This window comes from Homarus americanus, unplaced genomic scaffold (genome assembly GCF_018991925.1).
Source record: "Homarus americanus isolate GMGI-L3 unplaced genomic scaffold, GMGI_Hamer_2.0 scaffold36734, whole genome shotgun sequence".
NCBI lineage: Eukaryota > Metazoa > Arthropoda > Malacostraca > Decapoda > Nephropidae > Homarus > Homarus americanus.
The window spans coordinates 9285730-9313229 of record NW_024733126.1 but is presented as its reverse complement, the minus strand read 5'-3'; the positions used below and the strand labels follow the sequence as shown (position 1 = coordinate 9313229).

Genomic DNA, 27500 nt, shown 5'->3' with positions numbered 1-27500 from the left:
ATTTTAGCTCGCTCAAGTCAACATATTTAATGCTCTTTATCTGTCCATGTTTCACTGTCAGACAACATCACACTTCTCATGCCAGTTGCATATATCTTTCCTTTCACACAGGGGGAAGGTCATTTTACCTTCAATGAAGGCAGCAACTCCCTAAATATGTCTACTTTGTTCTGTTTTCTGTACTACTTTCACTTCTGCAAATCCTCCTAATTTCTTTGTTTCTTATTCTTTGCAGGCTAACCCACACAAGTGTGGAAAATGGCTGTATCTTACTTCTAAGCTTTTAATTTATATCTTCAAATTGCTTACAGTCTTTGCTTGATACTTTGTTTAACACTGTCGGACATAGGTGAGGAAACTGTGGCCCCCTGGGCCATTTTTGGTCCACAGAGGATCTCATGGTGGCCCAGAGCCATATTTGAGTTCAGTACTTTTTTTTCACTTAACCCTTACACAGGTAAAGCGATGCACCGGAGGGTGTACCTGGTATGATCTTCTGAAATAATGCTCTGTGTCAATGTTGGAAAACACTGGTATCCCACTAGTCATCTTACCATGACACACTGATATTTCATAAATTATATTACCACTTTTTCTTGTGTGTTGAGGTGTTGTGGGAGGTAATTATGTTGGTGGTTGTGGCATGTACGGAGATTATTGTTATGGGGGTGATGAGGAATGAAAAAACAGATAAGTCTTTGTAACATCATATAACGTGAGAAACACTGAGGAGAATGATATTAGATGGATAAAAATAGGTCATCTCAAGTAATTATTGACTCTGTCTCTTATACTGACTTAACGGTCAAAAAAAGGTAATCTCAGACAAAGAATAATTTAACCATGACTCTTTTTGTCTTGTGCTTCACTAAACTGTAGTTTGTGTCAATCATTTTAAGTGTTTTTTACTGGAACCAGGTCTTGCTGCTATGACTTCCCAACTCCCTTTCCTGTTTAGGACAGAACCAAAATTAATTCTTTTTTTTGGGTTGGAAAACTATACATTTTCCAAAGTTACTAGACACAGTGGCTGGCCGGATGTGGTCTGTGGGCCGTATTTTGCCCACTCTTGCCCTATTTTATAATACTCATCATCATCATTAAAAACCTTGAACTTGTTTCTAATACTTTTATATTTACAATAGCAAGATTAATTTATGTATGATATTATGAATGGAAAGGGTTATACTTGTGTACTGATAACACCTTTTTTTATTACCTTATTGGGTGGGGAATGCATGCATAATACAGTACAGTACAAGAGTTTCAATTTTTGGGAAAGAATGGGTTGAGGGAGTTAACACATTGTATACTATTGCTGTATTATGTTCATGGATATTCATACAGTCGACCCTCGTTAATTCGGACTAATAGGGGGGGAAGGGTGTCTGTTTTAGCCGATTGTCCGAATTAACTGATTTAGGGGTTAATATTGCATTATATTTCAAAGTCATTGTTTTCGTCACGATTTTATCCCACTTTCCACTGTAATAGGCACGTAATTTCAGCAAAAATATTACATTTCCGTATATGTATTATATCAAGCACAGTATGAATAGAATATCATTGTAATATAACAGTATTTTAACCGAAAACTATTAAAAAAACGAGTAACATCTCAAGAACATCGGAAGGTTAGGTAAATTCTTTTGTTTTCGTCATGTATTTTATCCTATTTTACATTGAAATACATCACGTTTCAGCAAAGCTACTATTGATTTCCGAGAATATAGTCATTCAGGCGCAGTTTAGGTAAAATATACATGTGATGTAACAGTTTTTTAACTGAAAACGATTAGAAAAACACGTACCCTCTAGCCCTATTCAAGGAGAGGCCTAGGAGGAGCTGTTTGGTGCTGCAGACGATGACAAGGAAAATGATTTGGATGGATTTTAATGAAAATATTCAGAAATATCGTATCGTAGTATTTATTCAAGTCAATTAGGATAGAATATTATTGTAATACAACAGTTTTTTTAACTGAAAACCAATCGAAAAGCGATTACGGTAACATCTTTTGAACGAAAGAAAGCGAAAGTCATTGTTTTCGTCTCGATTTTATCCCACTTTCCACTGTAATACGTATGTCATTTCAGCAAAAACATTACATTTCCGTGAATGCATTATATCAGCACAGTATGCATAGAATACCATTGTAATATAACAGTATTTTAACCAAAAATTATTAAAAAAACGAGTAACTTCTCTTGAACATCGGAAGGTTAGGTAAAATCTTTTGTTTTCGTCGTGTATTTTATCCTATTTTACATTAAAATACATAACGTTTCAGCAAAACTACTATTTATTTCCGAGAATATATTCATTCAGGCGTAGTTTAGGTAAAATATACATGTGATGTAACAGTTTTTTAACTGAAAACAATTCGAAAAACACGTTTACCGTCTAGCTGATACTCAACAGCTGGTGGTGCGTCATGCGTCGTTGTAAACAATAGGAGGTTGAAGTAGATTACCGGGTATTATATTAAGTGTGAAATATCGAAAAGGTTTTTATTACCGGTATTTTTTGTAGATCAATGAGAACTGTGATACCGTATATGATATGATAAGTTAGCCTGTGCTAAGAACTTCAACATAGACTACTGAAAACGTGTTGTAAGGTAATTTAGCCTATTGTAAGTTGGTGAGCTTCATTTGCTGAAGGAACTGCACAACTTTTCATTACTAATTGGTACATATTTTACGTTTCCATTGTTTACTGGCAGTAAATGGTAAATATTCTTCATGTCTGAAGCTAAAAGTTGCATCCCCCCCCACACTAGTGGTGGAGATGTTACATTTAACCAAAAAGATGCTGGTGTTGTATCCCAGCAGTGGGTGTAACAGCATTTAGCTTAAGGTCCGCGTAGGTAATGTTCCTACAAATCTAAAAAAAAAATAAAAAAAAAAAAAAAAGGTTCAGATTTTGTCTGAATTATCCAAAATCCGGATTGAAGGGGTCCGAATTAACGAGGGTCGACTGTACTTGCAAATTTCCACATCCAGTCTTGTTTTGATCATAATCATGAGATATTTGATGGAATCAAGAAATTTCTACTACATATAATGTTTGTAGAAATAGATTAGATTTTTTAGATTGCCCCTGAGGGGGCTAGTTTATTGGGCACCCCCTTACATCCTGTACAAGTTGAAGCGCAGAAGCATTTTTAGCGCCCATCTGGGAAGCATGCGGAGTTCATGCTTACCTTTATGACTCATGCATTAAGGGCGTAAAAGCCTGAAGGAACATGGGTTTTGTCAGCAAGTTACATTAAGTGACAGAATGGTGAATGTGTGGGGGGAAAATTCCCGGTACAATTTATCTGTTTATGGCAAAGTGTGGCAGCTCCCTAATAATGTCAAGTGCCAGGCTTGTCACTAGGAGGAGGGATATTTGGTCAGGGAGGGAAGAGGTGTTGGTAACGGCTGGGGACCTGTGGGAGGTCATAGGGCAAGTGAGGATGTAGTGAGAGAGGGTGTGAGAGTCGGGTTAACCACAAAGTTTACATACAGTGTGGCCAGGCTCAGGGTTGCCAATGTACTAGGCATGGCGAAGTACAGTGGGGGTGGAGGTGATATGATGTGGTGGGACAGGTACAGTAGGGGTAAGGGAGGCACATAGACATTGACAATATTGAGGGACATACCTTTTAGTGTGATTGTGATGGCGTGTGCGTTGACATGCTGGTGGGGTATGGGTAGCCGGGGGTGGTATCCTCAGGTCCAATAGGTAGCCCTGGTGGAGACAGCACAGACACAGGAGCTGGCGCGGCTTGAGGTGGGTGGACAGTTTGAGACACCACGTGTCGTGAAGATGAGGCAGGACTTCGCTCGTGGGCAGCACGACACACCAGGGCAGGCCCGGAAGGTGCTATACCAGTAGTGAAGGCTGCCGACAGTGGAGTAGGTTGTGAGCAGGGGGGGCTCACAGGGGACTATCAGCTTGTGTCAAACCAGAAGAGAGGAGTGACTGGGTGGCAACAGAGGGCAGGAGTAGGTCGGAGATGGTGGTACAGAGTGTAACGAAGAGTTTTCGATACTGTTGGTAAATTCTTGAAAGAGGGATATGATCTGTGTCATGTCACTGGAGGGGGGTTGTGGGGGGGCACCGGTGGGAGCACAAGGCCTGACAGCGTCAGAGTAGAGACGGGGAAGAGGCCCAGTAGTCGTTGAGTTAGGAGATGGCCGGGATTGCTGTGTTGCAGCCAGGTGAGGCTAGGCAGGGGCAGGTGTTGTTGACAAAAGCGTTGCTGGAGACAGAGGGGACGCAGAGGAAGGCGGCCTGGTAGACTGGGGGGGTTGTGGCAGACGCAGCCTTCGGGGAGGCTTTTCCCCAGGGACAGACAGGCAAATGGGGCATTGCCGTGAGTTGCATTGTGCTGGCCGCCACAGTTACAACACCTTGGATGAACTACATCGCCCACACCACCCCTATTTAGGTGGTCTTTGATTTTCTGAGCACAAGAGGCGGGTGTTATGGTTTAGTGAACAGAAGCAACATCTGGGACGATCACGTCGGCAGCAGGCAGTGAAGGTGTGACCCCAATGAGAACAGATAACACAAAATGCAGGCCCGGGGTGATAGGGTTCTGCATAAAGTGGAGGGGGGATTAGGTGGGCCTCCATAGTGGTTGGGCATTCCCTTCCCTTCCACTTGACAATGACAGCAGCTTGTGGAGTCTTCCCCCGGTAATGTCTACGTATACTGAGTATACTAGAATTAAAGTCATGCGCAATAGTTATTCATAGTCTCATGAACTGATTTAAGTTAATCCAATTAATGTATTTTTCTCTTGATCTCATAGGTGTGTATTTCATGAATGGTGTGGTGTACAGGAGGCAGCAGCAGTTGCAGATGAATTATTAAGTCAGATGATCCACAAGTATATGCAACTCTCTGAATCTTCACTGCATATATATAGGATGAGCTCCATACTTCATACAAAGGTACAGTATTGAGGTTTCTTTTTATTGATACTTTGAGTTATTCCCTGTCCTTGTATATTAGGATGGTCCTTGTCTGTTGGAAGATAGAATGACAACATTAGAATCTTTTGTTCTGAAACCTGGCTGTTTGTAAGGTTATTCTAAAGATAATGAATAAGCTTTTTGGTGTACAGTGTATGAAATTCCAATACATATTATAGACTAAAGAGTGTCCCAGAGATACATGGCAATGCAGCTGAGGAAGAAAAGTGTTTGGAAGATGAGGAGTTGTAAACTGTAGAATAATTATATATACAGTGATCCCTCGGTTAACGAGCACCTCAGTTAACGAAATTTCGGTTAACGAATTACCTTCCATAAGATTCTTCACTTAGGTTAACGAATTCCTTACGAATTTTTCCCAACATGTTTTCGCCTGCTCACCAGCTGTAGTATTAGTCCGCCAATACAGTAATCGGTTTTAGGGCTTAAATTCGTTACCATTTGAGTAAATATCAAGAAGGTTGTACTATTCAATAATTTTCCAAGTCTTATATTATTTTAATCATTTTAACAATTATTTAACATAATTGAAGTACAGGGAACTAGTTTTTAGCGTGCCAAACAGCAACTCAACACACCCAAAATGGCGTCAGTGTGTGTCCCTTGCTCAGAGGAGGAAGCATCTTGCTTGGAGACTCTCTTGAACATAAACTATTTTTACATTTTTACAGCACAATTAATGGTCATTCTGAAGTTTATTTTTCATATTGACAATATATAATGCAGTGCAGTGTTGATTTAAAGAAAATAATCTTGAAATACACCAAATGAACTAAAATTTTATGGCTGACATGGCGGCATGGGGTGACTTCTCTTCCACCCCAATGCCTTCTCTTCTCCCTTCTCCTCCACCCCCATTCTAATTCCCATCATCATCATCATCATCATCATCAACAACAACCAGGAGCCTTCTACTATTTTTGTTGAATTTAGGAAATTTTCGGTGAGCTGGAACCAATTACCCAAAAACCCATTGAAACAATGGTTTCGGTTAACGAACGACCTTCTGGAACGGATTGAGTTTGTTAACGGAGGGATCACTGTACTGTATTGATCTACACTACGAAGATGCCGGAAAACCAGCTTTTTAAAGTGAGACAGATTGTAAGAGCATGGAAACACAGAAGAAGGCAGAGCATTCCACAGCATGGCTGTGTGAGGAAAGAAGGAGGCACTATAACGGGTTATTCTCGTGTGACCGACATCCACGGAGAAACGGTGGGCACCGCGGGCAAGACGTGTGTTACGAACCCACGGCCTTGCTGGCGGTACACAGGACGCCCGTTAAAGTACCTGTAAAAGAGAGAGAGTGAAGCAACATTGCGGCGAAGAGAAAGGGAAGAGAAATTGTCGACTAAAGGAGGAGAGTTAATAAGACGAAATGCCTTTGATTCCACCCTATCTAATAGTTGGACAGAAGAAGAGCCACCCCAGATATGAGAGCAGTACTCCAAGTTAGGATGAATGAATCTCTTATATACTTGGAGCAACTGCTCAGGAGTGAAGTAGCTGCGGTATCTGTACAGCATTCCCAACTTTTGGGAGGCAGCTTTAGTTATACTAAGGATGTGTGATTTCCAGGACATATTGGAGGAAATGGTGAGGCCTAACATATTTATTTCGGAATTTGGGAGGATGATAGCGTCCTGAAATGTAATTGGTGGGAGATCGTTTAATTTACAAAGTGTAATTGGTAAATATTGAGTTTTATTACTATTGAACTTAACCAAGTTTGTACCTCCCCATTCAGAGATGCTGCACAGATCCGCATTGATAGAAGTTATGATATCAGTTCTAGAAACAGATTTAGTTTGAGGGTTAGGAGGAAGGGGAAAATGTGAGGAAGAGTGAAGAGTAGAATCATCAGCGTAAGAATGGATAGAGTTAGTTGTAGTGTGAAGTAAATCATTGATAAAAAGAAGGAAGAGAGTTGGTGAAAGACAGAACCCTGTGGGACGCCACTACTGGTAGAGAAAGAGCGAGAAATCGATCCCTCAACAACAAATGCCATGGATCGGTTCTCAAGGAAGCTAGAGATGAGAAAACAAAATGGGGGAGAGAAACCAAAAGAGGGAAGTTTAGATAGCAAAGACTTGTGCCATACCCTGTCAAATGCTTTGGAGATGTCGAGAGCCACGACAAAAGTTTCCCCATAATCCGTAAGAGAGGATGACCAAAGATGGGTGCATTAGGAGAGCAGATCACCAGTAGATCTCGCCTGGCGAAAGCCATACTGGTGATCCAACAATAGAGAAAGGCGTTCAAGGTGACGGAGAAAATGGGAGTTCAAGATAGTTTCGAAAGTCTTAGAGAGGGATGAAGTTAGGGCAATGGGGCGATAGTTAGAGGGATTAGAATGATCACCCTTCTTCGGGATGGGCTGAACCAAGGCATGCTTCCAAGAAGAAGGAAAAGTTTGGGTTTTGAGGCAAAGGCAAAAGAGGCGAGCAAGCACAGGGGCCAGGGCTTCAGCACACTCCCTCAGAACACGAGGGGGTATTCCGTCCGGTCCATGCGCCTTACTCACATCCAACCTGGATAACACACCAAGTTAGTTATTTAGGTATTTGGATTGTGTTGCAAATGTTTACTGTTTTAATGGCTTTAGTGCTCCATAGGGTAGTGGGTTGGTTTGGAGACCAACACCTCCATGGCATGACTAAGATAAAAGAATCTAAGGGTAAGATCAGCTTAACCTCTGTAAGTGGCCTAAGGCTACTTAGAAATGATCATAATTTATTAGTTTTCATCACCATAATTACTACCATTATATGGCTTTTTCCTTGCTTGCATGGGTTAACCAAGGTCACTGATGGCATTGTTTTCCATTTGCCATTTGAATAGTTTGAAGTAAATTTTACAGCTGGATGTTCTTTTTTTAGCCAACCCACTTTTACAGAGTGGGAACTTGGCATTATATGGTATATCTGCATTTATATCTGCATATGCCCCAGAGGTTTGGCTATGTGAGTATTAATTATTTGATTAGGTAAGAATTATTTAAGGGAGAGAAGGACAATTTCTCTGATTAGTTGGTGCATTTAGTATTGGAGCTCGGTGAAAGGGAAATTGTAATACTGTACTGGGGGATGACCTTAATAGCCATATTGTTATACACAACATAGGGTTTGAGGATGTGCATGGTGGAAAAAGCTGAGGTACAAAAAGTTTCGAAGGAGGAAGTACATGAGTTTGGGGATGTACTGAATATACTGTAGTTGTGCGTAATATTTTTAAGAAGAAGGCAAGTAGACTGGTTTGATTATGTATAAGTCAGGTGGTCAGTACTTCTTGTCAGGAAATCATACAGGAAGCTTGTTAGGGATGTAAAGGTTATAGCAGGGGAAGAATGTGCCTTGAAGCACAGATTGTTCTTGTGTGAGAATGTTGATTTAAAGTTGCAGGGAAAGTGAATGTGTATGGCTTGGGCAGGATTGTTTGTGGAAATTAAAGGAGTAGAATGTAAGAGAAGCATTTTATGATGAGCTGAGAGGAGTGGAATCAACCAGCAACAATGTGAGAAGTTGTACTGTATAGTGATATGCTGGGCCAAAATAATTTATGTTCTACTAAGTATGGGTGACCAGAAGTGTGAATGGATGAAAGGCCCAACCAGACATGCATTAACATGGTGGTGGAACAATGAAGTGGACAGTGCGATAAAGGTGAAAAGATGATGATTGTGTAAGGCTTGGAAAACAGGTAGCAACAAGGAGGATTACCTAAGCATCAAGTGCAGGGCCAGAAGAGAAGTGAACAAGAGTAAGAAAATTAAATCAGATGCACTTGCAGGTATGATGATTAATATGGACACGAGGCGAGATATTCATAATAACAAAGTAGATGGTGGCTAGAAACAAGAGCATTGTTGGTGAGCAGTATGTGAGAATTAACCACGGTAATGTGGTTATTAATAATGAGGAAATCAAGAATGCCTGGAGAAAATAATATTACTGACTGTTGAATGAGGAATATAAATGGGACAGGGGCAGCCTAGGAACAGCAGAAGCAGTATAGGGGCCATGTCCAAGGATTGAAACAGAATGGGTGAAGAAAGTGGTTGACAAAGAAAAAGTATGGAAAGGCAGCTGAAATCTTTGGTACTGAAAGCCTCAGATGACGTCAGTGTGTTGATGATAACTGAATTGATTAATGTGGTCATGATGGAATGTACTGTCACAGGTGACTAGTGGAAGAGTGTGACCATTAGTAAGATGGTGTGCACTGAAATCCACTGTTAGTTAGCCTTTAGATGGTTAGGGTTTACTACTGTACATATAATGAGTTGCTTCTCTTTGGTTAGATATGAACTAGTCTGAGCTTGCTCCGAGTTGACACATAAGTAAGACTATTGTTATCATAGGAACCTGGATGTTAAAGGTTCACACTTTCTCAGAAGGTCCAGGGTAATACCAAGGACCTGTATTTTACAGGAGAGTTAGGGGTGGCAGTCCTTAACCTTCCTTTGCCATTGGGGGTATTTTTGTGGGGTGCATAAATGCATAACTTTTGGAGTATTGATTACTTTTTTTTTCCCATTTTCTAGCTGGCAGTTTTTAACAGGAGCTACCTTGTAAGAGTGTCAAGTTAGATATGGAGTTTGAGTCTGAAATCCTATATCTAGGGTAGCCTGTAACCAGGCTACTAAGATACCCTCTTTCCTTGGTTTTGTAGGTAATAAGAGGAAAATTTATTATAAAATACAGTGGTCCCTCGGTTAATGAACGGTTCAATTAACGAAATTTTGGTTAACAAATTAACTCCCATAAGGATTTTCAGTTCCATTAACGAACAAAACTTTGATTAACGCTTTGTTGTGCGCATCAGCTGATCAGCTAGTCCGCCAATGCAATAATTGGTTCTATGTTTACATTAATTTCCAGTGGATTAAAATATCAAGAAAGTTGTGCTCTTGAATATTTTTGCATTTTTTATATTAAAATTATTGGTCATTCTGAAATTTAATTAACATATTGATAATATATACTGTACAGTACAGGGAACAGTTTTTGTGTGCCCATAAGCAGACCGAATCACCCACCAACGCTTCTTAGTTTAACTTTGTTTACAGTGGAGTGAACATCGAATTTGTTGGTCTCTTGAATATTTTTGCATTTTTGCATTAAAATTATTGGTCATTCTGAAATTTAGTTAACATTGATAATATACAGTGCAGAAATTATTATGAAACATGAAGAAGGCATTAGAACCAATGCACTCTGTAAAGAATATGGCATGTCATCATCGACTGCCTCTACAATCAGCCTTTTGATATGTAAACAAAGCTGCCGGGAATATAACATACACCTCCTCAAAGTAAGTTAAAATACAGTATTCTATTGTTTTTTATTTATTATTATACAGTATACTGTACAGTACAGTACTGTATTTAGTGTATATTTAATGTTTGTTAATTCTATTACTGGTATACAGTACTTTGTATGTGTACTTTTTCTGTGAGTTGGAACCAATTACCCAATATCCCATTGAAATAATAGATTCAGTTTACGAAATTTTTGGTTAACAACCGACTCTGTGGAACCAATTGTGTTCGTTAATCGAGGGACCACTGTAGTAGACTGCCACAGAAATTAGACATCCATCTCTAATTGGCTAACTTTATAGGCTTGTCTCTAGAGGGCAACATTTATTGCCAATTTCCCTGAAGGGCAGTAATGGTGACAGGGAGAATTTCATAAGATTAATCCTAGGTATAAGCGAGGAGGTAGTCTATCATCCTAAATCCTCTAGAAGAGTTTGTTCATTAGCAGGAGTCACTAAGTTACAGTTTCTGCTAAGAATTAGGATTGTGACATCAATATTCCATTTTTGCCATCATATTCTTTTTTAAATTCCAAACAATCTTTTATAAAAAAGTAAAGTGTTAATTGGTCCATGGTTTGATGTGAGGGGTGCAACAGTCATATGGATATACAGACCTTGCCTCTTGCTCTAAAGGTCACTTGTTCAATCTTGAGGCACCCCTATTTCACCCAGTTGTAAATGGCTACCTAGCCATATAATTGGGGAATTGAAGGCAGTCTACTGTAGTGCTGGCCATGCTGCCTCCCAGTGTACAGTTGCTCAAAAGGCTATCTTTTCTGGGGTCGATGAATTTCAGAACGAACACTGCGACTCGTGATGTCTTTGTATGGTTGTCAAAATCCTGCATCCATTGTGTCATTGTCCTACATATTTTTTTTTTTATTAATTTTTATTAATTTTTGAGTGACTGTAAAGAAGACATTGTATACAGTGTGCTTTATCCACACTGTCCCAAATAGACCATTAGGCCTATGGGACCCACTTTCACTTTTTACACCTGACAAGGAAGTTTGATTCCAGCTTTTGGAGTTAAGTTATATTTGATAAATCCTTACAATCCATATACGTTGTAGAGATGACTAAAAGATGCTGAATGCTTCCTGGCATAATGGAACTGTTTCACTGTTTTAATTAAAAAATAGAGCTAAGTTTGATTGATTACTGTTGAAGTGCTAAACAAAATTGGTGTTTTTGTCAAAGGCCATTGTCATAGTTGAAGGTCAAAACTCTATCTAGAGCATAACTCGTGTATCAAAAAAGATTTATTAAACTTCTTACAAGTATATGTCATTACTAGAAGAGAAGAGTTATAGACTACCTAATTCAACTCTGTCATAGATCAAGGTCATGCTAGGATGTCAAAAGTTAAATTTAGCAACAGATATAACATTTACTCTTGTAAATTGTTCTTTTTTATCCTTTATTTTTTCTTTGTCTTGGATGAAAAAGGCTTTCATTTTAAATTCATATTACCATATGTAAATTTATTCATCATCTTAATGTATTTTGCACTGAAGTATGAGGAGAACATTTTTCTAGTAACCTGGAATGTTTATATAGTGTTGTATATCTTTAATTGTCCATATTTCTTAACAGTTTGAATTACATAAGGTTTATTGTTTACAGTTTGGAAACCGGCTGGCCTCACTGGTAACTGAGCTATTAATCCGTGCATTGACAATGGACATGAATAGCTTGGAAGCTCTCAAGCTAAAGCAGAAAGGAGACAACATGAAGGATGAACATCTTCTGTTGGAGCAACAGATGGCTGCTGGTTTCATGGATCTAGCAACAGTCTTCACAATACATAAGAGTGTGGCCCGGGAATGTGTTCTCACTGCATTTAGTCTCCACCCAACACCGGAACGTCTAGTCTTGCTTAATAGCTTTGTGAGCGAATCCTCCCCATCCGAGGCTGATGTTGCAGCTTCCAGTGTGCAGCCGCACCCTCCTGCTTCTTCTCCTTCCCCTCAGTTTCCTCTCTCTCCCCCTCGTCCTCCTCCTCTTCCTCCTCCTGAAGTTAAACAGGAGGATTGTACATTAATGGGGTTATCAGCTATGTGCCTCCAATCTATTCCTTCCACCAGCACCACAGCAGACAGTCTTGACACTTTACATAGCTATGGTGATGTGCAACCCACACAGTCCACCTCTTGTCTTCATCCCGCCTCCCAAGACCTTCATAAAACACAGTTTTCTCAAGAACATGCACACAGTCCTGATTTATATACAGGGATTAAGTCCAGTGCAAGTGACTCAGTCCAAAATAGTCTTAATTGTGTTGGTGTTCAGGATAGTGTTAATATTGTTGAAATGGAAGTGACTAGTGCCAGTGAAGTACAAGTGAATAATGAGGATGAAAAAGACTTTGAGTTTACTGAAAAAGGCCAAAGTTCCCCTCCAACAAGTAATCTTAGAGATCCTCCCCATGATGGCCAGTGTGTAATGCAAGTTACTATAGACACAGGACAACCCCAACCCAATTTTTTACCCACCCCAAGTTCTCAGTTGTCACAAGTAAGTAGTGTAAGCAGTGCTCAAGTAAAGACAGAAGATATTTGTATGTTGCAAACCAAAGATGTGGCTGGTGGTGATGAAGGTAGTGAAAATAGTGTTCATGTGGAAACTAGAAATAAGGAGGATGTAGATTCTATGGACAAGTTTTACAAAAGCACAGAAAATTTTATTGAACAGTTAAGTCAAGAAACACCGAAGAACTCATCACGGAAGGTATTGCTGACTAATTTGACGAACAACATATTATGCTCGAATTATGATGTTTTGACTCAACCCAATCAGGTACTTGATGCAGATCAGTTAGGATTAACAAAGGAACTCTGTGATGATTTGGCAGTGGTGCTAAGTAGTCCACGTTGGCAAGTTTTGTCATGGATGCTTGATTGGCGTGAGTTGAGTAAAATCTGTGAGCATTACCTTCATGATGCTGATAGTGCTAAGAATATGACCAAAGAATTAAAATATCTCAATATTGATTACAGTCAGTTTCAAAACATGCCCTCAGCAGAGATAACAGAGTTCACAGGTATAGAGAAAGGGTATGAACACTTTATTGAGAATGACTCCGAAAGTGAATATTCGGATGGAGAGTATCACACACACTCCAGAACTGGCCGTCGTTCATCTGCTGCAGAATCGGACACCACTGACAATGAAAAACATATTAAAAGAGGGAGAGGAAGACCAAAGAAAATTACTCATGTGAATAGACTTTATGATTCTGATTCTGACTATGGTTCATATGGTAGAAGAAGAGAACCATCATGTTATATGATGTCTGTGTCAGAATCAGAAGAATCTGATGTGGAGGGCAAAGCTAAAACAAGATTACTTAAAATGGACTCAGAAGGTGGTAGTATAGTTGAAGGCAAAAGAGTAACAGCTGTCAGTAACCAAGACAGAAGTAAACGGATTCGAATTGACGCTGAAACTGGGAAGGTGAAACGAGATAGAAATCTACTAAATACCTTGCGTCTCTTCCGCCATCAGAAATATGGAGGTGAATGTGCAGGTGATGCCAAGTACCATGGTGTACCCCGATCTCCTGATCACTTTGCTCCTCGACTTAGCTCACTTAACCTTAATCCTCGAGTTGTATTAACAGAACGTGACAAGACCATAATAGATCAACAGAGACAAAGGTCAGTGACAACGGTTGTGGCAGGGAGGAGCTTGGGACCAATGCGTACCACTCCGTCTAGTCAGTCACGCGGTTCCTGGAGATATGCAGGATCATTAGTGGCACCCTCCAATCCCACCACAGCCATACGACCTACTACATCTGTTTCTCTTCCTCGTTCTACATCAGTTCAGTGTTACCTTCGTACAAAGGATGGCAAGGTACGTGTTGCTCCATTTCAAAGAGCATTACTTACTGGTACTCGCCCGCCCAATCCTGGGGGAAATAACAATTATTTAAGGATGATTAATAAACCTACTTCAGGCTATGATGATTCATATGCTAAGTTCTTGCTTCAGCAAAATTCTGGACTTAAAGGAAAAAGTTCTAGTGTTACAATAACTAGAAAAAACATGTCACTTGATGCTAGTCTTGATTATCTCAAGAAACAAGGTACAACTGTTACTTATAAGTCTCAGAAATCTTCAACTGCTTTAGCACTCGCCAATGCTCAGAAAACTGTCTTAAATAGAATAATGTCACCAGAAAATGCCATATCAGCTATGAGTGTCCGAACTGCAATTGCCATGCCAGTTAGTAACAATCCTCCAAATTTGCCTCCAACTGATAAAAATAACCCCACAAACTTAAGTCGTGTTTTACCCAAGGGCACTACTGTTGTTAGAAAACCTAAAACAGATGGTGCAGGACCCAGTGGTCTCAATAATGGTGGATCAAGTGGTGGAGTTAGTCCACGGACAGTAGTAACACGACCCGGAACATTTTCAGCAGTGGTTGCACGACCAACCGTCACAGTTTCAAGTGCTGCCCTCCGTGCAGCTAACTCTGTGATGGCCGTTAGGGCTAATACAACCACCATTCGTACAACATACTCTCGTGGGGTGGTGGTAACTGGCAACCTGGGAGTGCAAGAGGCAACAATCAATTGCAGCCCATCATCATCCCAATTAATAGCAAGTTCTCCATCAACAACAGCAGGAACTGCCTCAGTTGGGCCAGCATCAACATCATCTTTGCCGGCCCCTTTAGTCTCAGCCACGGTGGTAGGGAGTGTCCTCAGCACCAGTACCAACAGTTTTAGTTCCCCCATGGGGACACTAGGTGGAAATAATGGCAAGCAGCAGCAACAGCTGCAGCAAACCTGGGATGCTGCTCAGACAGATGCAGTATCTGTCAGTGATGCCCCACTTACCAGTTTGGTAAGTGGCATTGACAGCACTGCTACAATCACTCAGATTAGCAGCAGCACCAGGGGAGCCACCACCTGCACCACCACCGTGGCCAGCCCTCCGGGGGACATACGAGCAGCAAGCATGTTAGAGACTTTACTTAGAGATCGACCAGTTCCACCCAACCCTCTTCATACCCAGTCCACCACAGCCATTACCACCATTACAGCTGCACTACCACATACACTCACATCTGTTGTAGGCAGTAGTGGAATACCCATTGCTGTATCATGCGAAGGCCAAGTAACAAATGCTGTAATGGGTACACTGACCAGTACTGGTAGCAGCAATGGAAGTGTAGTTATTGCAAGTGGTACAAGTGCTAACAGTGGAGTTATTATGGCTAGTGGTGTCGTTGGAGGAGGCACAGGAAGTGGTGTTGTGGTTGCTAGCGGTGGAATTGTTAGTAGCAGTGGTGTTGGAGGTAATACTACTGTTGGAGACACCAGTAGTGGAGCAGTGCAACAGGTACTAGTTCCAGGTCAACTTGTACAAGTACACACAAGTGATGGGTCAACTGGCTTAGGAATTGTTCATTCATCCTCATTAGACTTAAGGTTACCTGCTGGTACAAGGGTAATTAAGTCCTGCAGTGGAACAGTAAGAACAGCAGCAGGTCAACAACAGGTAACAGGGGTCCTTAATCAAGCAGGTGGAAGACAAGTTAATGTGTTACACAATGTCAAGATCTTGCAGAATGTACAGAACAGACAGATTGTAAGGACAGTTGTAGTACCTCACACAGTTGCTCTTCAGGGACTGAATACACATCAAACAAGCCACCTCAAACCTCAAGTAGTGGCCCTCAGTCAAGGAACTAGTACATCATCCCCAGCTGGCAGTGTTGAAGGTGGTGTGATGCAGCCCCAAGGTCCTATTACTACTGTCAGAGCAAAGATCCCACCCTCCACCATTGTACAGAAAGTTCTAGGTCGCAGTGGTCTTGTCATCCGTACTCTAAGACCACAGACATCTTCCACTCAGGCTCCTGGAGAAACATCAGCATTTGAGGAAGGACTAGGAGCAAAATTACAACAACAACAGGTTGTAGATAGTGACAAGAATTCAGGAACTTCAAGCACTAATGTAACGGTTGCTCGATTACCTCAAGATGAAGGTCTTGGTGAACGCCTTAGTCACTACCTAAAAACTGCATTAGTAAGTTCCACTAGCACACAAAGTGTTGGCACACAAACTCTCACTACAGCTGTCAAACCCTCAGCTGGGCAATTAGTAAATCAAGTTGCAATGAACCATTTACGAGGTGGAAGTGCAACACTTTCATTAGCAGGAGGAGTTCAAGGAATTGCTGGGCAGCCAAACACAATCTCTACAAGTCCAACACCACCACAGCAGTCAAGTCTGCCATCTCTTCCTCTCACTCCAACAAATGCTGTAAGCTCTGAAACTTTGGAACAACTTAGAGAATTTGAGTCTGTTTTTGAGAAAGTATCTAACAAGTCAGGGAAAGAGATAACTGATGGAGAAGCTAGTGCAGAGAGCTACTCAAACACCACTATGTCATCTGAAGAATCTATGATTGCTGCACAGCTTTTAAGTATGGCTAATGATACACCAGCTGTCACCACAACATCTAACTATGTGTATTCTGTACCCACCACTGTGTATGATGCAGGAGGCACACGCCTAACAGAAGGAACTTACATTACCATTCCAAGCACTACTCAAGCAGGAACTCTTATATTAGTGAATCATAGTGGCTCTGGAACAGGTTTAGTAACAGTTGCTAGTGGTGTACAGAGTCAACAGCCTCCTACAGCAGCATCACCTACTTTGTCTTCTACCTCATCCCACTCTTCCATTGCATCTTCACCATCATCCACCTCCAGTAAAAATAAAAAACAACCACCTAAGTCAAAAGTAGTCCCTCCAACTACCCCACCAGTGGTGGCCAAGCCAAAGACACCACCCCCTCCAAAGGCTCCAGCCCCAAAGCCAACAGTAGCCAAGCCCCAGGTTGAGGAGAGTGATGAAACTAAAGCACGCATTCAGGCAATACTGGAACAATATAAGCAGGATCTTGCCAAGACACCACAGCCACAACCAGCACCACGGAATAGAAAAAATTGTCCTCCCCCTAAAAGTGAAGGAAAATCATCAAATAAGAAGAAGAGTCCTGTAAAAAAAAGTGAGGGCGGTGCTGGAAACAGCCCAGCTGTATCTGAAGGTTCCATAGCTGGATGTCCTTCACCTAGCCCATCTCCAGGACCAGCAAGTGACAATTCTCTTGGGCTCTCAAGTAATGCATCTGGGGTACAGACAGTTCAGTATTCTTCACAGGTTTTATCTGGTCAAGGGAATTCTCCTACTGGGAGTACTGTTATCCCAGATGATAAAATTAAGGTTGAAAGTAGCCAGGAAGTGGTGGCAGCAGCAACTCCACAGCTATTACAAGGTGTAGTAGTTTCAAATGTTAAGGTGGAAGGAAGTAATCTGTCTAACACTGCAACCAGTCTTGCCCCAGGTTTGGCAGGGGGTAGAGTAGTACAATTCATTCGTCATGGAGGAAAGGTAACTGCTATCACCACACGCCAGCCTCTTAGTAAGATCAAGACCACAAGTCAATCTGGTCCACCACCTAATGTAACGATACAGGGACGCATCAATATGAATGATCTTATGGAAAGTCACATTGCTTCTCTGTTAACTGGTGGATCCTCTATAAGTCAAACCCCCACAGTTGTTAGCAAGATTGTCCAACAACAACAATTGGCTGGCCATCAGACAGTGCAGCAAGTAGTAGTGCAGACATCAGGAGGTCAGCAGGTGTTACAACAAGTTGCTGTCCAACAGCTTCCTCCTACCCATGCAAAACCACAGCAGCAGAAGCAACAAAAGTGTGGTGTAATCCAGCAACTTGGAGTGGCCAGTAATGAGGAAGTATTGGGGTTGGTATCACCACCTCGTTCTATACACGTCAGTTTGCCATCGGTACCCAATGTTACTCAATCTAACACAGCCACTATTACAAACGCTACCATCACAAATACATCACCTGTTACCAAAATCTCTGTTGTTACTAATGCATCCCTTGTGACTACAACATCTATCATCAACAGTACACCAGTCATCACTAATGTCTCCACCAGTGTTCCACACAGCAATACATCCACGAGCAGTGGAGCATCTGGGCCTTCCCCTCCGTCAGTAATTTCAACTTCTCCTCTCACACCCCAGGCAAATACTGTTACCTCACCTCCAACTCCACAACCTATCACAGCCTCCCCTCATACCCCATCTCCTGCTACTGAACTTCCGCCCACTCCTTCGTCATTTCAAATGGGTGAGGAAAGCAATAGTAGTGAACAGAGTGTTAATGAAGGCTTGGCTGGTCCATTACCTCCATTCTTTACCCTCAAATCATTCATAATGCAAAGTCCACAACAACCGTCACAACAGAACCACCAGTCACAGCAGCAGAAACAAGAACAACAAAGGGTTCCAGATAAAAGTTTTTCTTCTGGAAATAGCATGCAGCAGAGTGCTAGTACCACAGCAACTACTCAAGCAGTCTCAACAGGGTCAGGGATAACAACCCAAAACAAACATCCGCAACGTGGAAATCAAGCTCATATTCAGCTACAGATTTCACAACTTCCAAGAAAGCCTGCCTCAGTGATCCGTACAGGTGGAAGTGGTGGAAGGAGATTAGTGGTTGGAGGCACTGATGGGAATGGAAGGACGATAGGACGTGGCACTGCAGCCTCTCCATTACTTGTCAGTGGAACAGGAGATGTGGGGATTGCAGTTTCTCCAATGTCTGGCTCCTCAAGTCTGGAAAGCTCACCTGCAGCCACTCATTCCCGCATCCGCTTGGCAACAAGACCACAAGATACGAGGAGCAATTCCATTGACTCCTTAAAAAGTGATCTCAGTAAGTAACTTTTGTAGCTGGTTATGTTGTATGATGTATTCATTGTTTATTTTAACAAGATTAGTTTTCTTGAATGTCATTAAATATTTTTGGTAACCTTGAGGAATGTTTGTTATTCCAGTAGCCAACCTTGAGGTTGAGATATTTATTATCAAAATTAGTGAACTTTTATCTTTTTTTTTCTATGCACGAGTGCCAATCACACATCCCCAACTTGAATCTACTAATCAGTATATAATTTTCAGATTATATATATATATATTTATATATATATAGTATACATAAATTTTAAAGTGCTATTTTTTTACAAAATTGACATTTCAGGAGTCACTGTAATGGATTGGTATCCCTAAACATTAAGTATTTTGAGAAATTGGCCTTGAGATTACAGTATTTATTAGTGAATCGACTTTTAAACATTTTTTATAAAAGTATGTTAGGAAATTCAGTGGTAGTGGAGTAAAGATCTCCATGCAATACCTATGACTTGGGTTTCACCTCAGAGCTGAGGAGGGTTGGCTGGCATTGCCATTTTAAAGGCATCAGTCTCTTCTGACCCTGCTCACTTGAGAGAATGAACAAAGATATGCTAATTTTAGCTGTTTACTGTTTTATGCAGAAGAGCTTGGTTAGGACTTTTCTGAGTAAGCTGACTAATACTGCAATTATAGAATAATTTTCATGTTAAATTTTGTGATGACTGTTTTCTTGCATGTATGTTTAGATCATTACAAATATTTATTTTTTTAATATTTTGAAGAATTTTTACATCTTGCATAGTATAGCAGACATGCTTGCACATATTTGGAATTACTTGAAAATTTCATAATTTTTCAAAAAGTATTGTTCTTTTGATATTTAAAAGTAATATATATACATTATATATATATACAGTACAGTACAGTATACAGGTATATTAAAAAAAAAATGCACCCCTTAAAAGATAATGGTGTAGATGAACCATGAACCACTCTAGTCAGTGACCAACTTATGGCATACCATACATTGTGGATAAAGTATCACTTTTATGTAGAATTAGGATTGAACCTTACTCATAGAGTACCCAGCAGATGTTCTAGGAAGGGACCATACCTCCACAAAAAATCAGTATGACTGAAGTAAATATTAAGAATATTTTTTATTACAAATATCCATGTAATATTGTATTATAAAAAAGATGAACATCTTATAATAGATGATGAAAATAAAGTGGGAGGGTTTATTACAAGTTGTAATTATTACTCCCTAGAATATTAAGAAGTAATGTTTATAATTCTTCTTCCTTGTTAGTAACTTATTAGTAACTTACTTTCTGAAAAATATGAAATTTAATATAAACAATAGTTCCTACATGGTTAAGATGTTCAGCTGTCATTATTACATAAGAAGTGAAAACTTTGATGAAGTTTAAAAGTATGAATCAGGTACAGTACAGCATCGAGGTCCTGAGGAAAGGTTTGGGTTTAACTAGAGCCTTTGTTGAATACTGGATTATAACTTTTTACAAGCAAAAAAATTTTTTGTAAATTTTGGTGTGAAAGTTTGTTATTGCAGGCTCTTGTTTTGAATTGTTCAGCATTTTGCTGGCCCAAGTAGCTCTAGTGTTAGCCATTTTAAATAATCAGGGGATATGTCCTTACCAGTGGCTTCCATTTAAGATTGCTTTTGAGATGGAGCTTTTGAAACAAAATTCTCCTATCAAACCTGTTATCCTTAATGCTGAGCCAATTTTATACTATAACTTCAGTGTGCAAGCCAAACACCCCACCTGACATTTATTTATTTTATTATTTTTTTGTGTGTGTGTGGGAGACAGCAGCAGCAATTTGTTGAAAATTTTTGGGAACCTGGTGCCAAGTCCAAACAGCAGATTTTGGGAATTGTCCAAATTTTAAATAAAATATGTGATGGTTCACTCACTTCTGGCTATGCCAAAATGCATGCTACATAAAAAAAAAAATCGAAGCTAGCCATAAAATTGTTGATGAAACGTTACTTTGGGGTGACACTCAGCATTTTTGTTTATTCTTCATGCTGTTAGTGTATTTAAATGTTATTGTTTTGTAAGTGTATTTTGAGTTTATTGTCTACAGTATGTTATTTATAATCACCCATCTTATTGAACTTGGTTTTATTTATTTAATGTAGAAAACATATTTGATTCAATGGAACACAAAAGTTCTTTGGCATAATTTTGATGTTCGATAATTACTCATTTACAGTACATTACTGTACTGTACTTGTTTGATATTTTAAAATGTGTTACTTTCGGTAGCCTTAAAATTACCAGACTGTCTACAGACCTATACAATATAATCATGCCTATTCTTCCAAGTGTGGGTGGGAAAGTCAAAACACAACAGTTGTGGGAATCGTCGTGGCAGGCATAACACAATGTGTGGGGTAATTATCCCTAAAGGGTTAAACCACCTCCAGAATGTGACACAGTACTGGTTGCATAAAAAATATCAGTGGTGCTAAGCCCAAGAGTTTGAAATCATGGATAGGACTTAGACGTTAGTGGTTGAGACTTATTTATTAATTAGTTCAGATTGTATTTTTAAGCCTATTACCAAGTCTGAAAAGGATCTTTAGAAACACAAGTCACCATTTAAGGTAGCAAGCAATTAATTATAAATGCAACATCACCATGTGTGCACTGTGCCTGTCAGCTGGTTTGGCCATAAGTTGTGATTCCAGATTCATACCCTTCAGTTCCAGCCATGACACCATGCTGTTAAAGACACATGCTGTTAAAATGGCTCACTGGCAGCAGTGCTTCTTACACCTAAGGAGGGGCATGAAGCTAAGTGTTTTAGCCTCTACTTTTATCATAGGTTGGGTAACTAAGAGCTACATAATTTTCAATGTTTTGCTTATTTTTTTAAAGATTTCAGAGCCACCATAATGAGCACTGTAGTTTGAATCCCTACATTGTTATTTTTTCCTGGTGTAAAGTTCATAGAATTTTCTTTGCTAATGGAGCCTAGTGCTACTGATGATAATATTAATGTTCAATGAACCTTGTAATTGTGTGACTTATAATGTCAAATTGCTTGAAATTATAGGTGTTCTGGGAGTTGAGGCATTTGGCTCTCTCCTTCCTGTAAATATTGTTGTAAGAAGGGGAGACATATTAATGGCTGTTTTGTGGCATATAAGATGATGACCTAGGGAAGTCATCTCAATTCCTTGCTCAGATGAATAGTTTCAGAACATTCTTTGAGTCAGTGATGATAACCCAAAGGAGCACTGTTGTATTCTTTATTCATTGCTTTTGCTTATCTCCTTATATCCATAGGCTAGGGATATTGGGTGTAAATAAAATTTTGGTATTAAGGAAACAAGGGGGTTAAGTGTAATCACCCTCTTCCTAATACTGTGATTAAGTAGGGGACCAATTTGATTGTTATCCTCTAAATTCTTTTAAATCTGTGAGAGGGGTATTTCAGAGGTTTCTCCTGGGGAGGTAGAAAATAACTCTGGGTCTGAATCATCAAGAATTGGATAGTGATGAGCTTCCTGTGGGAGGAGAAATTACTCATTTCCCAAACATTTGGTCTCAGTAGGACAGCTGTGGCTTTCATTTACAGTTGGCCCTCAATTTTTGTTGGTGGTTACATTCTTGAAAAACTCATGCAAATAAAAACTGGACAAAAACACTAAGGGTCGAAAGGAAATAAGTGGTAAGGTTCCAGACTCACAAGATGGATGGCCTTCCTCGTTCATCCAATTAGTTAATGTGCTGTATATGCAACAAAACATTTTATAAATAATTTTACTGGCACTCCTTTAATAATGAAGATATTAGTGAACTTGATGTGATGACATTATTGATATTGAAGTCAGAAGTAGGAGGATTTGCCTGAGCAGCCCAGGGAGTGTGGGGTGAAGGTGGGATCATGTTTGTAAAAGAACAGACAGTAATGGTGGTATTTGGTGGAAGATTATGGAGGTGGCAGTGGTGGTAAACATGTGAAAAATCCTTGGTGGTCCTCGTTGTTCATGAGGGTTGTGTTCTTGAAAAGCATAACTGATGGTAAAGCCAAAATTTACCACATAGTTATATTAACTGGAGTTATGTTTATGAATGAAAAATTATGAAACTATCAGAAATGACATTAAATGTCAAGATTTATTTTGAACGAATCTTTTTTAGAATTTTTTAAATGAAACAAAAAAGATAAAATATTAAAAATTTCAGAAATTATCTTAAAAGTTGAGACAGGTATTCACTTCAAACGAAGATTTGGAGATTTTTGTGAGGTAAAAAAGAACATAAAGATATGAAAGCATCAGAAAAGGTGTTAAATGTTAAGGCTAGGGTTCAGGCAATATTCACAGCTTGTTCTCCTATTCAAAATGCCAAGAGCATGGGTGTTTGTGTGTGGAGCGGCTGACTCACCACTCCAGCTACGTCCCGTGACGTCACATACAGCACAGTAGACACACACTCACGCACTCTTAAGCCCCGTCCACACTATCAGACAGTGGCCGTCGGGCAAGAGTGATGAGTCCGTCATCGCACACTTTGTGGCAACTTTGACGGGCAAACCAGCGTACAGCCCGTGCGCGTACTTGAGCGAAATCAGCAGACTGCCCGGTGGTTTGGCGCCAGGCATGGACCGACGACGACGAGTGCAATACATAATGATCACTATTGATATTTAAGTTATTTTATGGAGAGAGTTTTGTACATACATTTTGGAGTGTATGTAATTACTTTATATAATAAATAGTTTATATACAGTATATATATATATATATATATATATATATATATATATATATATATATATATATATATATATATATATATATATATATATATATATATATATATATATATATATATATATATATATATATATATATATATATATATATATATATATATATATATATATATATATATATATATATATATATATATATATATACACACATATATATATATACACACAGTATTACCCCGCCTAACGCGGTTTCACTTAACGCGTTTTTTCATATACGCGGTGCCTCGCCAGAGCTGAACTTTCACTTAACACGGATTTTTTCCACATATACGCGGTGAGTGTCAGGCTCGAGACGCTATTTTTAGATTTGCCCCAACCCCCACCCTGCCTGACTGCCTGTTTTAGCTCATAAAATTCATACAAATTACCCGGCCAGAATATAATTTACATTGCTGGAATTCTTATAATTTGGTGATCATTTTGAATATAAACATATATTTTGCATTAGACATACAAATTTTAGATAAAATGTTTCTCTGAGTAAATATGTTATCTTTTGTGCAAAATATATGACATTTATATTCAAAATATTCCTGGTCTCACAAGGAATCCAGCAATGTCAATTGTATTATCCTAACTTTAGTTTGAGGTATTATTTATTAAAATTTAGTGGTTTTCCCCCAAAAATTTCTCAGAGGGAAGAGCCAGCAGTGTAGTGTGAGAAGAGGGGGAGGGAGTTGAGTCCATTATTTGAATGGACATTAACTTGGCGACTGTATTTCTCTATTTCTCTTAAGTATTAATTGTGTGCATGTACCATCATAAAATTAAGATGTTATTTTTACTACAACATAGTTATGTGTCTTCAAAAAGTGGAGTTTGGGGGTCGGGCCGGTTTCTATTGGAATTAATCCCATATGTTCTGTTGTTCACTTAACGCGGGACCCTCTGGGTTCTATTGACCGCGTTAAGTGGGGTACAACTGTATATATATATATATATATATATACAGTGACCCCTCGTTTAACGAACACCTCGGTTAACGTAATTTCGATTAACGAACTACCTTCCATAAGGATCTTCAATTCGGTTAACGAAAAAAAATTCGGTTAACGAAGTTCTTACGAACCGACCTCAACATGTTTTCGCTTGCACTGACCGGGCAACCAGCTTTAGTATCAGTCCACCAATACATTAATCGGTTCTAGGGCTTAAATTCCTTACTATTTTAGAAAATATCAAGAAGTTTATACTATTCAATGATTTTAAAAGTTTAATATTCAATTTTTTAGTAATTTTAACAATTATTGAACATAATTGAAGGTAAAGTGACTAGTTTAATGCGCGGCATCCAGCCTCTTAACACAGCAAACAGGAGTTAGTTTCTCTCTGTTTTCACTGGAGGTAACATCTTGCTTGAGACTCTCTTCAACTAAACTCTTTTTTTCTGTGTTTCCAAGCAAATTATTGGTCATTTTGAAATATATTTTACATATTGACAATATATAATGCAGTGCAGCGTTGATTTAAAGAAAATAATCTTGAATTACACCAAGAGAGCTAAAATTTTATGGGTGAAATGGCGCCATGGGGTGACTTCTTCCACCCCAATGCCTTCTCTTCTTCCTTCTCCTCCACCCCCATTCTAAATCCCATCATCATCATCCAGGAGCCTTCTACATACACACCTCAAAGTAAGTGAACTTTTCTACCATTTTTGTTGAATTTAGGAAATTTTCGGTGAGCTGGAACCAATTACCCAAAAACCCATTGAAACAATGGTTTCGGTTAATATAACCCACAGGGTACCGCGGAAAGTGAGAAACGCGTAAAGTGAACAACATAACATATGGGATTATTTGAAATAGAGACCGGGCCGACCCCCAAACTCCACTTTTTGACGACACAACTATGTTGTAGTAAAAATTTTATCTTAACTTTATGATGGTATGCACACACAAGTAATATAGAAGAGGTTAGGTTAGGAAAAATATAGGTTAGGTTAGGTTAGGAAAACTAAAAGTTAGGTTAGGAAAACTAAAAGTTTGGTTGAACACTTACGTTACTAGAAGAGATGGGTCGGCATACAGGGATGGAGGCTGGTTCCGAGGCAGAGGGCAGGCTACTGGCCCTCAGGTGAGTCAACATCACTGTCATCCACACTTGTCAGGGCCTCCCTGACAAATCCCTCAAAGTCATCTTCACTGTCTCTACCTCTGTCACTATCACTGGCTTGGGCTGGCTGTGGTGGGTTGCGGGCGATGAACTCTGTTATGCTTTGCTGACGGCTGGTGTTTATGTTGTCGTGATAAACCTTGAAGTAGGGCTCCATAGTCTGCAACAGCTGGGTAGTGAAGATTTCATACCTGTTTGCGTCAGGGTCGTCGGAAAGGAGGAGCTTGATTTTCTCAACACACTCGATTGCACCCCTAACATTACTATGGGATAAGCGGTGTTCTTCTTGGGATGACGCACCACCTGCCTCTTCACTGACGTCATCATCATCTACCATCTCGTCGGTAGTCACATCAGGATCCCTTATCACCTCCAGGATGCCGTCGTTGGTGGTCTCGGAGAAGCCTGCAGCTGTAACACTCTGCGCAGCTTCTCTGGCAAGGTCCACTGCTACTGCAACAGTCTGAACCTCACCACTCACAGATTGACTCTGCCTTACGCCTGGAATGCCTTGCAACACATGTCCCCATGCTTGACGAACAGTTGCTACAGACAGCTGATCCCATGCCTCCACCAAGAAGTCCACAGCTTTCTTGATGTTGAATATTCTCCAGAATTGTTTGAAAAGTACTTCTTGCTCTGCCAACTGTTGATCCTCGTCGTCTTCGCTCTTGCTATCGGTGTTGGTGTCACTCAGGTTACGCAACTCTTCCCTGGTGTTGGTGTAGTCGTTCAGTAGCTTGAATTTTTTTGTTGAGAATGCAGCTTTTACATTACAGATTAACTCTTGGTCCATGGGCTGTAAAATAGACGTAGTGTTGGGAGGAAGGAAGACCACTTTTACGTTGGGGTGACGATCTAACAGTAGGGGCGAGTGTCCTAGTGCGTTGTCCAGCAGCAACAAAATCTTGAATGGCACATTCTGTTGCTCACAGAATTTCTTTACATCGGGAACGAAACAGTCATCAAACCAGGAGAGGGACAGTGTAGAGAACATCCACGCCTTACGTGCGGTCAGCCAGTGGACATTTAGCTTGGTCATGTCCATGCTCTTGTAGGCGTGCGGCTTGCGGGCTGTGTGGATCACCGATAACTTGAGCTTACAGGTACCGGAGGCATTGTTGGTAAACAGGACGGTGATGCGCTCCTTCTGCATCTTCCGGCCCCGAATCTTGCTGGCATTCTTCACAACGAAGGTCTTGGAAAGTAGCTTTTTCCAAAAAAGACCAGATTCGTCCATGTTAAACACCTGGTCGTCGGTGTACTGTCCTTCCTCCATAATCTCACATAAAAACGGAGGAAATTCCCTAGCCGCAGCACGGTCAGCACTAGCTTCTTCACCACCAATGTTTATATTGGTGATCTTGTTCCGCATCTTAAACCTCTGTAACCACCCAGAGGAAGCATTAAAGGGTTTGGGCTCTGTAATTCCCATCTTTCGTGACACTGCAGCATACAGTTCATGTGCGTACTCCTTAACAGAGCGCGTGTCG

At 40.1% G+C, this 27500-nt stretch overlaps 1 protein-coding gene across 2 annotated transcripts in view; it reads left to right on the top strand.

Annotated features, from left to right (window-relative positions):
* Positions 1-27500, top strand: part of LOC121869332 (uncharacterized threonine-rich GPI-anchored glycoprotein PJ4664.02-like) — a 143378-nt gene that overhangs the window by 53773 nt on the left and 62105 nt on the right. For both annotated transcript variants that reach the window (XM_042370627.1, XM_042370626.1), the window contains exons 7-8: positions 4806-4947; positions 11941-19096. In XM_042370627.1, the coding sequence (XP_042226561.1) occupies positions 4806-4947; positions 11941-19096 (7298 nt within the window). The remainder of the gene's footprint in view (positions 1-4805; positions 4948-11940; positions 19097-27500) is intronic.